This window comes from Schistocerca nitens, chromosome 3 (genome assembly GCF_023898315.1).
Source record: "Schistocerca nitens isolate TAMUIC-IGC-003100 chromosome 3, iqSchNite1.1, whole genome shotgun sequence".
NCBI lineage: Eukaryota > Metazoa > Arthropoda > Insecta > Orthoptera > Acrididae > Schistocerca > Schistocerca nitens.
Genome location: NC_064616.1, coordinates 70,627,174 through 70,641,495, shown reverse-complemented (window position 1 = coordinate 70,641,495; position 14,322 = coordinate 70,627,174). Strand labels below are relative to the sequence as shown.

At 39.6% G+C, this 14,322-nt stretch overlaps 1 protein-coding gene across 4 annotated transcripts in view; it reads left to right on the top strand.

The window, feature by feature from the left end:
• LOC126248031 (tetratricopeptide repeat protein 39B-like) overlaps nucleotides 1–14,322 on the top strand; it is a 332,375-nt gene that overhangs the window by 196,905 nt on the left and 121,148 nt on the right. For all 4 annotated transcript variants that reach the window (XM_049948636.1, XM_049948634.1, XM_049948637.1 and 1 more), the window contains exon 3: nucleotides 7,698–7,726. In XM_049948636.1, coding sequence (XP_049804593.1) covers nucleotides 7,698–7,726 — 29 coding nt within the window. The remainder of the gene's footprint in view (nucleotides 1–7,697; nucleotides 7,727–14,322) is intronic.

The following is a 14,322-nucleotide window of genomic DNA, read 5'->3' as shown; positions in this document are numbered from 1 at the left end:
CATCACTTTGTACACATTGCGCCCAAGTTCTAACTGCCCACCACTTCCTGATGGAATGCCCATTTTTTAACCGTTTACGTTCCTGCTTGGGTTTGCCATCTGAGTTATTGGCCGTTTTAGCAAATGACTTTTGAGCTGTCGACCGCATTTTACTTTTCATCTGCCAAAGCAATATGGTGAAGTCCATTTAATTTTTAGTTTTGGACCTCCGTTTCTGTATGGTGTCTTTTTTTAGCTCTTTCTCCACATGTATGTTTTTAGCTGTCATCTCTTATGTCAGTTGGGACTGACGTATAGTCGTTTTTTAACTCATCTCTGTCTTCGTGTTGTATAGTTTTGACTTGGGCGCATATGACTCCAGTTGTTTCTTGTGCCCTAAAGCTAAACAAAACCAAACCAAAAACAGGTGTCCCCGCTTCTGATGGGATAGGATAAACTTGTGACAGGACTGGAATAGTTCCTGAGCTACGCAGATGGGAGTTACTGTTGCAGCATATCCTTTGCCCCGTAATCCTCCTGGCTTCAATTTCCATTAACCCCCTGCATCACCAGCCTCTACCCAACAGTCTCCTCTATGTGCTTAATGACTACTCGACACGTCTTCTATTTGGTGAGTGGGCTTCTTTACTTCGAAAATATATAAATAGGAATTTAAGCTTTTCAAAAAACCAGTTTCCCCAAAAATTACTGGTTTATGGAAAAAGTACTTCATTGACTGACGGATGTTGTGTAGTCAGTTGTGTCTATCCGTTGACCTGTGAATACAAATATTTTATTGTATAATATGTTTGGTTTTACAGTTACATGTGGTGTGTCATATTGATTAACTCGTGGGAGAATGGTTCAAATCCCTGTTCAGTTATCAAGCTACATGTTTATAGTGGTTACTTTAAATAACTTGAGGTGGATGCTGCAGTTGTTTCTTGGAGTAGATCATAGGTGACTGCTTTTCCAATTCCCACTGGAACTGACTCCCATATCGGTGTAAAGTTAACCAGTATCAAGGTCTCTCTTCTGAATCATTGTGATATGATTAGATTTATTGTAAACAAGTCCACTCTAACACCATATCTAATGTGTATGTTAGTACAAGAGTATTTCATGTTAACTTCCCATATAAATAACTGCCCATTGAACTGTAGACTTTAGTAGTCTACAACGCTAAAAAAATATCATTTTTCTTTTGTGATGTGTATTTGCTTTAAAATTTCTCAAATAGAAAGTTGGTTTAGTTTGTTACAGACTTATTGGTCATTTCTTGCATCCTCCTTTTTTTTCTCCAGCCATCATTGTTTTGCCAGAGATCTCCCCATATTTCTCTTCCTTCCATTACTAGCTTTTTCCAATCCTCTCTTAGTCTCCTTGTTAGTCTCCTCCTCGTCTCCTGTGCCTATTTTTACCATATTTTCCATCACCCCAGAGGGTTGCCACTCTTTGGCGGGTTCGTGCTTGGCTACCACAGGGCCCCAGCCTTTTCCATTCCGTGCTGCTTGCCTGTGCTCTTGCTATTTTTCTTCTCCTCCTTTGGGGACCATGTCAGGGGTGTTATTGGGAATGTTCCGCATTGTCTGTCACTGACATAAGAACAGTCTCACCACTGTTTTTCATTCCCTTTTCCTTTCGTGGTTTCCCTTCTCCTCTCATTCCTCTGCTTCAGCATTTGAGGTTCCTCTTTTTCATCTTCCTCCCTGTGCACTCCTGATGGCTTGTGCATCTGACGTGTAACATCTGACTGGGTAATGCATACTTCCCAGCCCCGGGTCGACAGGTAGGGCTCGCACATACCCCCAGGTACAGGCCAGATCCCGGGAGGGGTGATTGCCTGAGCTGCTACCTTCCGAAATTGCTGACTGGTCACTCTGTCAGGTGTTCAGGAGGTGTGACTTACGGTGTGGACAATCACCTAAGGTGGGTGCACGCCCTTGTGAATGGGGCCCCTGGTTGGAAGGAGTGCACCATTGGAGATGCTGGCAATCGTGGGGGATTTTCTCACAGTGAGCCAATCACCTTCACACTCAACATATACAAAATGTAAACGGAATGAGGCTAACGATTCAAAGACTCTTCCAGCTGCACCACAGTTCCTCATGGTTTCACATACTGAAGACGGTCAGTCCTTCGAAATGGTAAATCCATTTATTATTCAGAAAGGTGTTGATGCCATTGCTGGCCCTGTGAAATCCTGGTCTCATTTACGGGATGGCACTTTGCTTTTGGAGACTTCTTCTGATTCTCAAGCACAGCAACTGCTTGCTGCCTCGCTTCTCCACAGGTATCCTGTTCGTGTTGAGGCCCGTAGAACTCTGAATTCTTCCCTTGGTGGTTCAATCCCGTCTCCGGCCATCCTGATTTAGGTTTTCCGTGATTTCCCTAAATCGTTTCAGGCAAATGCCGGGATGGTTCCTTTGAAAGGGCACGGCCGATTTCCTTCCCCATCCTTCCCTAACCCGAGCTTGCGCTCCGTCTCTAATGACCTCGTTGTCGACGGGACGTTAAACACTAACCACCACCATCTTCCCTTGGTGTTATTTACACTAGGCTGCTCGACAGTCTGATTGAGGCAGAAATCCAATCTTACCTCTCTGATCAGGGTGTCATTGCCATCCATCAGGTGATGAAAAGCTAGATTCTTCCTGATTGCACACCCGCACTCTTTTTCTGACCTTTGATAGAGTGGTGCTTCCATTCAAGGTCAAAGCAGGCTATGAAATTATCACAGTCTGACCATACGTTCCAAACCCAATGCTCTGCTGTTAGTGTCATCGTTTCAACCACACTAGAATGTCTTGTCGACACCCATCCAAATGTGTAACCTGTGGTAGGGATGTGCATGAGAATGATTGTCCGCCTCCTTCTCCCTGCTGTATCAACTGCAATGGCGGCCACACTGCCTCCTGTCGGGACTGTCCCGTGTCTTGATGAGTGGGCTGTACAGGAGATCTGGGTAAATGAAAAAGTGCCTTACCCAGTCACTTGCAAGTTATTGGCTAGTCATAAACCATGTGTTCTACCATCTGGCACCTAAAGTTCTGTTCTTGCTACATCTCGTTCCATGAAGGACATGGCCAAGCAGACATGCGACCTCAAATTCAGCTCTGAGGTTGTGAAGCCGGCCAGTGTCATGGTAACATCATCGTCCCTTCATCCAGCTGTGGAACAAATCATCAAACTATTGCTTCAAGGCGCAAAGTCACCAGCTGCAAAACCAACATGCCGAAAAGGACAGAAGAAATACTCCCATGAAAATTTCCTACGTCCCTCCAGCCAACCAACACCTAAGTCTTCCTCTGCTAACTGGATAGGCTCGAAGAATTCCAACCAAGGCAAATGGTCTTCTCCTTTGCGGACTCGAAGATCCTCTTCGACAGTGTCACCACATTATACCGTCACCCGTCCAGCCTCTGTGTCATCTGTGTGCACCACCAACCATCTTCAGCGATGCCTTGATCGTCTTTACTCCTGGAGCATCGACAATGGCTTTCATTTTTCCACTGACAAAACAGTCTGTATGAATTTCTGACGGTGCAATTGGTTTCTTCCACCATCTTTACATCTTGGGCTTGTTGCTCTTCCATTTGTTGAAACTATGAAATTCCTGGGGCTCATGCTCGATAGGAAATGCTCTTGGTCCTCTCATGTGTCTTACCTGGCAGCCCACTGTATGCAGTCCCTCAGTGTCCTATGTGTCCTCAATGGTACTTCCTGGTGTGCACATTGAACCACCATCCTCTGTTTGTATCGGTCCCTTGTCCATTTGAAACTAGACTATGGGTACTTTGTTTATGCATCTTAATGTCTGTCCCTCTTACACCATCTCAACACTATCCACCATCGTGGCATACGTTTGGCCACTGGTGCCTTCTACACTAGCCCGATGCTGAAGTTGCTGAACTACTACCGTTACTTTCTCCTCAGCAGGTATGCATGGCGTTTGTCTGCCGTGTGTGGCCACCGATCCTATGCCTCCTTCTTCAATGATTCCTTTGATCACTAGTATTGGGTGCATTCCTCTTATCTGTTACCTCCTGGAGTCCACTTTCGGCACTTGCTCCGGCGGCTCAACTTCACACTACCTGCAACTTTCCCGGTGGGTGTGAACCCTTCACCGCCTTGGCTTCGTGAAGCAGCCCGTGTTAACCTTTGCCTTCATTTGCTTCCTAAGGACACTACTCCAGCCTTGCTCTATCGCCTTCAGTTTCACAACCTTCGCGTAGAACTTCGCGATAGTATGTTTGTGTACACTGATGGCTCTCGGACCGACTGTGGTGACAGGTGTGCCTTCGTCGTTGTCTCCCATGTCTTTAGATATCGGTTTCTGGCCCACTGTTCAGTATTTACAGCCGAGCTCTCCACCCTGTATCAGGCTGCAGAGTATATCTGGCAACACAGACTCTTCAGTTGTGTCCTCTGCTGAGACTCCCTCAGGGCCCTTCAAAGTCTATGTGCACTGTACACCGCCCATCCCTTAGTGCAACGGGTCCAGGAAAACTGTCAATTGCTCACTCTTGGTGGAGCCACTGTGATGTTTATGTTGGTTCCTGGTCATGTGGGTCTGCCAGGAAACGATGCTGCTGACGCTGCTGCCATGGCTGCAGGCCTTGTACCTCAATCCGCTAGTTCCTATATTCTCTCCGATAATCTCTGTGTTGCTGTCTGTCGGGAGGTGGTGTCCCTTTGGCATTGCTATTGGTCCTCCCTTCATGGGAATATGCTCCGGATTATTAAGCCTCTCCCAGTGGCGTGGATGACCTCCTCTCGGCCCTCCTGCCGGGTGGAGGTAATTTTAACTAGATTGCGTATTGGATACTGCCTTTTTAGCCATCGTCATTTGATAAGTGGTGCTTCCTCCACCACTTCGTACACATTGCTCCCGAGTTTTTACTGCCCATCACTTCCTGACAGAATGTCCATTTTTTAACTGTTTACGTCCCCACTTGGGTTTACCGTACGAGTTATTGGCCGTTTTAGCAAATTACGTGGGGGCTGTCAACCGCATTTTACTTTTTGTCTGTCAAAGCAATATGGCATAGGCCATTTAGTTTTGGACCTCTGTTTCTGTATGGAGTCTTTTGTAGCCCTTTCTCCATGTCCCTGTTTTTAGCTGTCTTCTCTTATGTCAGTTGGGATTGATGTATAGTCGTTTTCTTAACTCCCCTCTGTCTTTGTGTTCTATGGTGTGGACTCGGGCGCATATGACCACAATTGTTTTTGCGCCCTATAACAAAACAAACAAACAAACCATATTTTCCATGGCCATCAATCTTTGCCAATTTTTTCCATGCGGCCATTTCAACCTACACTTCTCTGTTGCTTCAAGGGTATCTTTTTTTATAATACTATTATGTTTTTTATTTCTTTTATTTATTATTTTTTATTTGTTTTTTACTCTTTCAATCTGAATTTATGCGATCTTTCTAAACAATCAACACAAAGGTAGTAATGGTACAAAAAAGATGACAGTAATACTAGATCACATTTGTATTACTACATAAATTACACACTGCAAGGTAAAAATTAAAAAAGAAAAAAGAATATCGGTATCTACATAATTGTTCAATCTTAATTTATATTATGTCATGCATGTATATTTATAGTTTCCAGATGTTTTTACACTGTGACTAGGAAATGTATCCAAGCTGTAAAGTGACCATTCCAGGGTGAGAGGATCCCTAAATGTGGATTTGTTATCAGACATACATTTCATATGTGGATGGAGAGCATTATAAAGTTATGCCAGTGTACTGCACATCCTCCTCCATCATTGTCAGACATTTACAATCATTGTGTCTTATCCTTGTTTTGCAGTCATGATATTCACCATTTCTTTTATACAACCCATTATTTTTACTGATGAAACACATAAGTGAAACTGTAAATTGAGAAGTAGTAGTAAGAATTTTTGCTGTTCGGAATAGGTTTCTACATCTACAGACTACACCACTCATTGTTCTTAGAATATGTTTTTGGACCAAGGATATTTTCTTTGCCAGTGACTGATTTCCCCAAAATATAATTCCATATGACATTAGAGAATGGGACTATCCAGAGTATGCTGCTTTCATAGTGTTTAAGTCTCCACACTCAGAGGTAATAAGTATGGCAAAAATCAATGAGCTGAGTCTCTTGTCAAGGTTTATTATATGATGGAACCAGTTTACTCTGCAGTCAACCCAGGAACTTCATCGTTTCAACTCTTCTATTGTCTGTGTGGCATACTTAACAGTTAGTTCCTCCTTAGTTTTGGCGGTTGCTGTGAATGGAATATAGTTAGTTAAAATAGTAAAGTGGCACTGTAGCTTTGTACATTGTGGCAAGTCATTTATAAATATCAGAGACAGCAAAGGTTCTAAGAATGGATTCTTGTGCCACTCCACATTTGATGTTTCTCCCTTTTGATGAAATCAGACCACCACAAAAATAGTCTAGACTGTCTAACACTAGTTTCTGCTTCCTATCTTTGAGGCATTACTGTAACCACTTATTTGATATATCATTTATCCCTAAAAGGTTAGCTTTCTGTGATAATATTTGATATTTTACAGTGTTTCATAGGCTTTTGACAAACCACAGAATAATCATGTTCTCACCATTTTGTCATTTAGAGACTCTAGAGCTTTATTTGTAAAAGTATTGAATGCTTGTCCAGTTGACTGAAACTTTTGGAAACCAAACTGTCTTTTTATGAGAATATTAAATCTATCAGGATGTTCTGAAATTCTGGTCTGCTCAAGCTTTTCTACTTTCTTTGGAAAAAAAAAGTCGGGAGATGAACTGGCCTGTAGTGTGTAGCGTCTGTTCTTCCCCCCTCCCCCCCCCCCTCCCTCTTGAAGAGGGGATTCACAACAGCATATTTGAGTCTGTCGGGCACAGTTCTGTGCACTGCAAGATGTGGCAGAGTACATCAGTTATAGAACCACAGCACTGTCTCAACAAATTTAGAGGTGTTATCTACTCCAGTAGAATTTCATTAATCTTCTGTTTTAGCATAGATATTTTAAAACTTCCCTTCATAAAATCATTTCCCATAGTTGATAATCGTCATAGACTCCCCCGCCACTGTGCCATGTTTCTGCTCTATTGAGTAATATACTGTAAATAAGTGTCCATATAATATTTTCTTTGTTGCCTTCATACTTTTTCTAGCCATTACTACAAATTCATTTTATTTATGGCCAGTTTGGCATGTGATATTCTGTGTTGAAATGTGTGTCATGTTAAAACAGAAATAAAATGAATGCCCATATGTGCCTTTTGTGATTTTATATAAGTAAATCTTCTTTCTTTCAAGTTGCATGGTATGAAACACACGCAGTGCATAATTTGCAGCAACGGAATGTTTTTTAGATGGGTCTTTTGGGCATGTATGATTTACACCACACATGAAATACAGTATTTCAAGTAAGTTATCATGCTTGACATCCCAAGTACTAAATTCCACTGGGAACCTTGATCAGAAAACAATTTACCAGAACAATCATCCTGAAAAACAATTGGATAGAAAGTTTACATTTTAAAATACAGGTATTTGTTATGGACCTAAGGGAAAAGTATATAACTTGCAATGTGTGTGTATCTCTTGCCCCTTGTTCAATTATCTTAAACAGTTATATACTTTGCTCATGATTTTTGAATGTTTTTGTATAATTTTAAAATACCTCAAGATTTGTCTAAGAGGAGAAAATAATTTTATGTTTCAGTTCCAAGATGCCTATGAAACTCCACCTATGTAAGTATTTACTGGTACTACATATATAATTTCTTTAATAGATATATTTTTGCTCATTTAATTTTTTTTCGTTATTGTGCTCCTTGAATCATACAAATAATAGTCCGTCCTTACAATAAATTTAATTTTTATAGACATAAATCAAAGTTTTGTTGTACTTTTGTTTATATATAACATGTATCTGTGTGTGTGCGTGTGCATTTTGCTTCTGAATAAAGTGAAAGTGTTGAAGTACTTTGGAAAAAATTGCCAGTAGCATTTTAATTTAAAAATATAATTTGACTAAGACTCTGAGATCTGTAGTAACCTGTGTTAAAGTCCTCTGCCTTCATATAAGTATATACTCAATGTTCCCTGCACAGTTGTGATCCACTGAGTCTGAGGATTTATAGTGTGTAGGAAAAATAAACTACTGAATGCACATGTCAATGCCAGACATTCAAATTGTTAACTCTCTTTTTTTTCCTTTTGAAACATGTTTTCTTTTTCCTTCAGGCTATAAATTATTTATATTAGCATTACTCTGACTTTTCAACTGCTTGTGATGACACAGAACATTAAAAAAGGTTTATTTATTTTCAAAATTGCATAACATTACTTCCTTTCTTACATGTGTCTAAAAACATGAGTCAACACTTAACTGACTAATAAGTATAAAATCAATTAAGTATGTTTCACAGTATGCTTGTTGAGAGGACCTGAGACACAGTTTTTAATCAAAGCAAACTGTTGACTGGAAAATTAAGTGATACTTTGGATAAAAAATTAGTCAGTGACATGAAAGGTTAATATAGATATGAACTTGATGATAACGACACAACCTGTACAGTAACTCGATTGGCATGCAAATAAACTATTACCATAACATAACCATGAGTCTCATAAAACTCATTTCAAGTAATGAGGAAAGACCTTAAAGACAAAACATTTTAACAGATGGAGACAGAAAGTGAAACAAACAATGAGAAGAAAGTTTCTGTGTATTCAACTAGCTTTGCACGAGGAAGACTCTCTTAGTGGATGACCGGATGCTTTACACAGTATAGCCAAATATTGGTTTAAATATCATAGTTCCTGTGTGGTTAGAACTTCAATGCCTTACTAAAACCTTCATCCAGTGAACAAGCACATTTAGTCAATTTGGGGGAACCTACAGTTTAATGTGTCATGTGAACCATAGTAAAACTAAACTGACTGTTCCCACCAATGAAATTTGTGAGAGAACAGAAAAATAATTTTGTAATAGTTTCACACTTACACACAGAGCTACAAAGCCACTCGTATAAATACAGAATACGTACACATTTTGAATGTTTTGACACATATTTGTCTGATAAATTCAGAAGTAATGAAATTAAAATAAATAAATCATCTATATACAATAGCATGACTTGAGAGTATTTCCACTTCATAAACTTCAAGCAGAGTTCTTTTCAGAAGCCTTGATGTTTGGCACTCATTTTCTTGGCTTTGCGATGTTTTCTTATTTTTTTAAAAAGGAAAACTTTTAATCTTAACTACATTTCCCCAGAAAACTGTACCATAGGACAGATTTAAGGGAACGTATACTAGTAATCCCATCTCTAGGTCAGTCCAATGAGAGTGATTTTTAAACACTAAATATGCAGAACAAAGCTTTTGATTAATGCATCCATCTAGTGCTAACTCAATTTATCCCTCTGTATCCCTAGGAATACCACCCATCTATTATCTACTTTTGGGACATGTAAGGTATTTTTATTTTTTCTGGATTTGCACAATTCTCTCCATCCCTCCCCCCCCCCCCTTTCTCTCTAAAAAAAGACTGTGAGTCAAGTTATTTGAAGTGAACCTGTTATAAGCCTATTGCACCATTTTTCTGACTGTGTTTGGTATGGATGTTTTTCTGCACTTTTTCAATGTGTACAGTTACCAAACATCACACTTTTTTGAAAAAGTCCTCAAATACTCATGAGATACATGTATGAGGGAGCAATACGTTGGTTGACACTTCCAGGGATGTACTCTTTCGGAACTTAAACAATAAACCACAACGTCGTACAGAATACTTGTCTTACAGCATTTGCCACTGGAGTGAGCATGATGCTTTCACCATTACAAAATGAACCTGTAATGAAACACACTGCTCATCTTTGTATCTTTTCTATTTTCTCTATCAGTATTTGTTTTCTCTTACTGCAAAATTAATTTTTATCCAGTTGTCAGTTTTAACTATGAACCTTTGTTTTCTGTGGCCATGACTCCATCCACACAAGAGGAAAGCATTTAGCACCATAATGTTATAGTTTTCCTAGTAAAATGTTATGAGAATTTTAGCAAGATCATATTAAATGCCAACAGGTTAATTTTTTTCTACCATTACTGAGTTTGTGAAGTTATATTGCTCTGTCCATAGAGAATCCTTGAAGGAAGCCGAACTCAGTGGTTGTTAAAAGGTTGTGTTTAGAAAAGTGGTTTGGTGTTCAGTTGTAAGCTACCTTTTCAACAATTTTTGAAAACACAGGAAGGAGGTGACTTACCTACATTTTTATAAATTGATGGTTCACTTGTTTCAGGTCACTACCAGCCTTAGCCCAGTGTACAATGCAGTGTACACTAGCATTATTGTCACCATTCTGTGTTGTCTTCATGGTGCCTCATTTTTTATTTGTCTTTATTTCCATGTGTCATATTCACTTCAGTGTACAAAAGCAGACAATATACTCAACTCAGCTCTCACTGCTAACCAGTCAGGCTAGGTTGACAGTGAGGGAAAGCTGTCAGTGCCAAATGAGTACCTTTGATTTGTATCAGTTGAGCTAGCCCCCATCAGCCACCACATCAGGTGTCTTTAAGGAGTACACAAATAGTAGTTCTGCTGTGTAATTTCCAAAGATACAGAAAGGTATGGATTAAAAATTCAAACTTACTGCTATAAAAACACCCTACTCAAAAAGTTGAAGCCATTTTTATTGTGTTACCGAGATGCATCCATAGAACTTGGGTGTTCGCAGTCTTCAGTACTTTATACATGTAAATGGTTACTAATTTTCTAGAATAGTGGTTTTAATTTCTATAATTCTCAACAGATTTAAGTGAAAACATTCGAAGTGACAGGAAGCCTGCTCTAAAAGATAACTTGAGAGCCTTCATTTCCCAATAGCTTAATGTTGTAAGCAGCTGTACACACACATGTAAATAAATGTGGTAGCGAGCTTTAGTTCTTTGTTTACATTTTGTTTTTTAACATTTCTGAAAAATGTATGTAATGTGTGCGAACCTTTTTTTTTTTTTCTGTGACCATTATCAGTTGATGTGGGGGCGGAGCCACTAGCCGCGTTTGTGGGTAACTGTTCCTTGTAGTTGAGTTTAACTGGTAGTATAGTAACATAGAATATTTTACAAGATAGTGAATTTTGTAGTTTATTGGTGTGCAGATGACATTTGTGGTTAAACAGGATAATGGAGAAGTCAGCTCCACTCAGTAATACTAATGTGAATGTTTTAACTGAGCTCTCATCTTTAAACAATGCCCTTCAGAGAGAATGAACAAAATGTTTCACTTTTGATTTGAAAACTGTGATTAGATAATGGGTGGGAACATAAATAAGATTGTAGCATTTCAAAAAGAGGACTCTAATGAGAAACGGATGTACAACTTAACTTTTGATAAACAAGGACTGTTACTGAAGAGATACTGTGTGTTCAAATTGGTATTTTGAACATATGTAGGAATAACAGGTGGTAGGAAATGTACATAACAGGAGAATGCTAGACTTCTCATAAACAGCAACCGAGACAGTCGGTGGGAGTTAAGCAGTCATCTAGTTTAAAGTAGCTAGCAGAAAGTGCTATACTACTTTTCTGATGTTCATCTACCTTGTGTGAGAGATTTGTTATATGGCAGATGCTGCCTGTATTGTGAGAAAAAGCATTGCAAATTAAAATAAAGGGATGTTGAAGTTTATTGCTTCCAAAGCAATGAGTTATTTAAAACATTTTTCTTTTTTTTCATTTGATATTACATCAGAGACCCAATCACTTTGCAGGTTAAGAAAATGCATTGGTTATAAAGAAGCAATATTTTATATACAGAAGACCAAATTTATTGTAAAATGCATTAAATTCATGCTAAGTTTGAGGTGTTGTATATATTATGAAAAAACGATGTCCTGTCCTGAGAGAGAGAGAGAGAGAGAGAGAGAGAGAGAGAGAGAGAGAATATGTTCCTACAAAAGTAGTTAATTCACATTGTGTCTTCATATATAGGTGGAATAATTATTGTATGCAAATAGTGTTTTTAGTCTGTCTGTTTTGACACCATAGTGTTAACAAGCAGTTATCAATCCACTGTAGTTTTATGAACACAGAAATGCTTTATTAGACTTGCTTATACTGTGATTGTCAGGCTGTGCTCTTCTTCTGGCCTTCAAACCATCTTTTTCAGCCAGTGATGATGCATCCTGTAGTTTAATGTGGAATGTGATGCACAGTGTGACTCGTTTCCTCATACAGTGTTGCTTGAAGTGCATGCAAATAATGTAGACACAAGCTGTATAGGTTGTACCATTAAATACATGTTTTAAATAACTCATTGCTTTGGAAGCAATGAACTTCAACATCCCTTTATTTTAATTTCCAATGCTTTTTCTCACAATACAGGCAGCATCTGCCATATAACACATCTCTCACACAAGGTAGATGAACATCAGAAAAGCTAGCTGGATAAAATTCTAATGATAATCTAGGATTCAGTTCTGACTCTGGTATCTCACCGATAAAGTACTTAAGATACTAATCCAGCAAATCGTGTAATTAGCACTACAATGTAGAAAAAATTATGCGGAACTCGTGCCAGTGTTTTCAATCTTTTTGTGTGTCATTGTTACTAGACAAGTCATTGTTTTTTCCTCCAAGTAGCTGCATTCACACTGATCTGCACTGAACTTGCCATTAAGTGAAAAATATTTTGAATGTCATAAACCATTTGTGTGTGACAGACAGTGCACGAATTGTGTTGTGTGATGTTTAAGTACACTATTTGGACATAGTTCTGCACACACCTTTTGGATTAACTGAAGCATTCAATACTGCTTCACCAACTCACAACTTAACTGGCAGTGTTCATCCTAACATAGACCTTGGGCCACACTACAGATCAGTATGTCACCACATTAAGATTCTGTGTTCACATTTGTTGGCTTTGCAACTCAGAGCCAGGCTGTCCCCTCCTAACCTAACGTAGACATTGGGATGGACTACACTCAGACTGACACCACAACATACATTCCAGTAAATAATACAGACAAAAGAAATATTGTTACTGTTATTGTTCCCTTTCTGCTTTCACTCATATGATGTCACACATCACGTTGTCATTACGTTGTGGGATGAAACCAACAAACAGTATCAGTAGGTTGATGCCACCTATTACTGTTCCTCTTAAAGACCCACCTGTATAATCAATAATATATAAGCTTATGTCCTTTTGCTACAAAAAGTCTTTGAACAAGTCATTCCAGCAAATCTAATCCAATTTCCTACAAACAATTATGTAATTCTCCTTGCTTTGTGAATAGAAATATTATCATGCTTACACATAAAATGCCAGGCTCAGTAGCCAAACTATTAAAAAAAGGAAATATCACTAGCCAGGCTTGTCCAAAGTCTGAACATGTCCATCTTAATGTTAAATCCCATACTATAACTCACTACTTCATAAAACTACTTCTACTGCATCACAGCTCAATAATATGATTACTTTGCACCATTTTAAGTGATTTTACAATTCTTTCTTGTGATGCAGCTGGGCAGCTTGACAACCATGAAAGTATAGTGCTATATTAAGAGATTGTTCCACCACTGACTTCGGTAACTGACCTGAGGCAGCTGTCATTTGAAATACAGTGTCCAGTCACATTAATGTGATCACCTATCAAAAGCCTGACTAACCACATTTTGCAGTCTGTACTGCTGCAAGACATGCAGGAAGAGAGTCAGTGAGGTCCTCGAAGGTACCGACAGAAATGTGGGGCCGTGCTGACTCCATTGCTGTGGCCAGCTGCACTAGGTTTCTCAGTTGAGGATCCACGGTGCAAACAGCCCGATAGAGGGGGGTCTCACAGTTTCTCGATTGGGTTTAAATCCAGTGAGTCCGATGACCGAGGGAGTTTGGTAAACTTATACTGGTGTTCTGTGAACCATGCACACGAAGTGCGAGCTGTGTGACACATTGCATTGTCCTGCTGGTAGATGCCACTGTGCCGAAGAAAAACGAACTGCATGTGGGGGTGGACACGGTCCCCGAGGATAGACATGTACTCTTATTGATCCAGTGTGCCTTCGAGAATGGTGAGTGCCCAGGGAGTGCCATGAAAACATTTTCCAGGCAATTATGCTCCCTCCTCTGGCCTCAGCTTTTCCAGCAATTGTTGCAGTGTGTTTGCTTTCAGATGTTCTACGTCGTACACTCCAATGACCATTCGCCATCCGAAAAGGCCACCTGTCATGACTTCAATGACCAATTTCAGTACTGGGTTGCAGTTTTCAGCCGTCATCGCCACTGAATGGCAGTGAGCATCGGTGTATGAACTAGGTGCCTGCTGTGGAGGCCCATA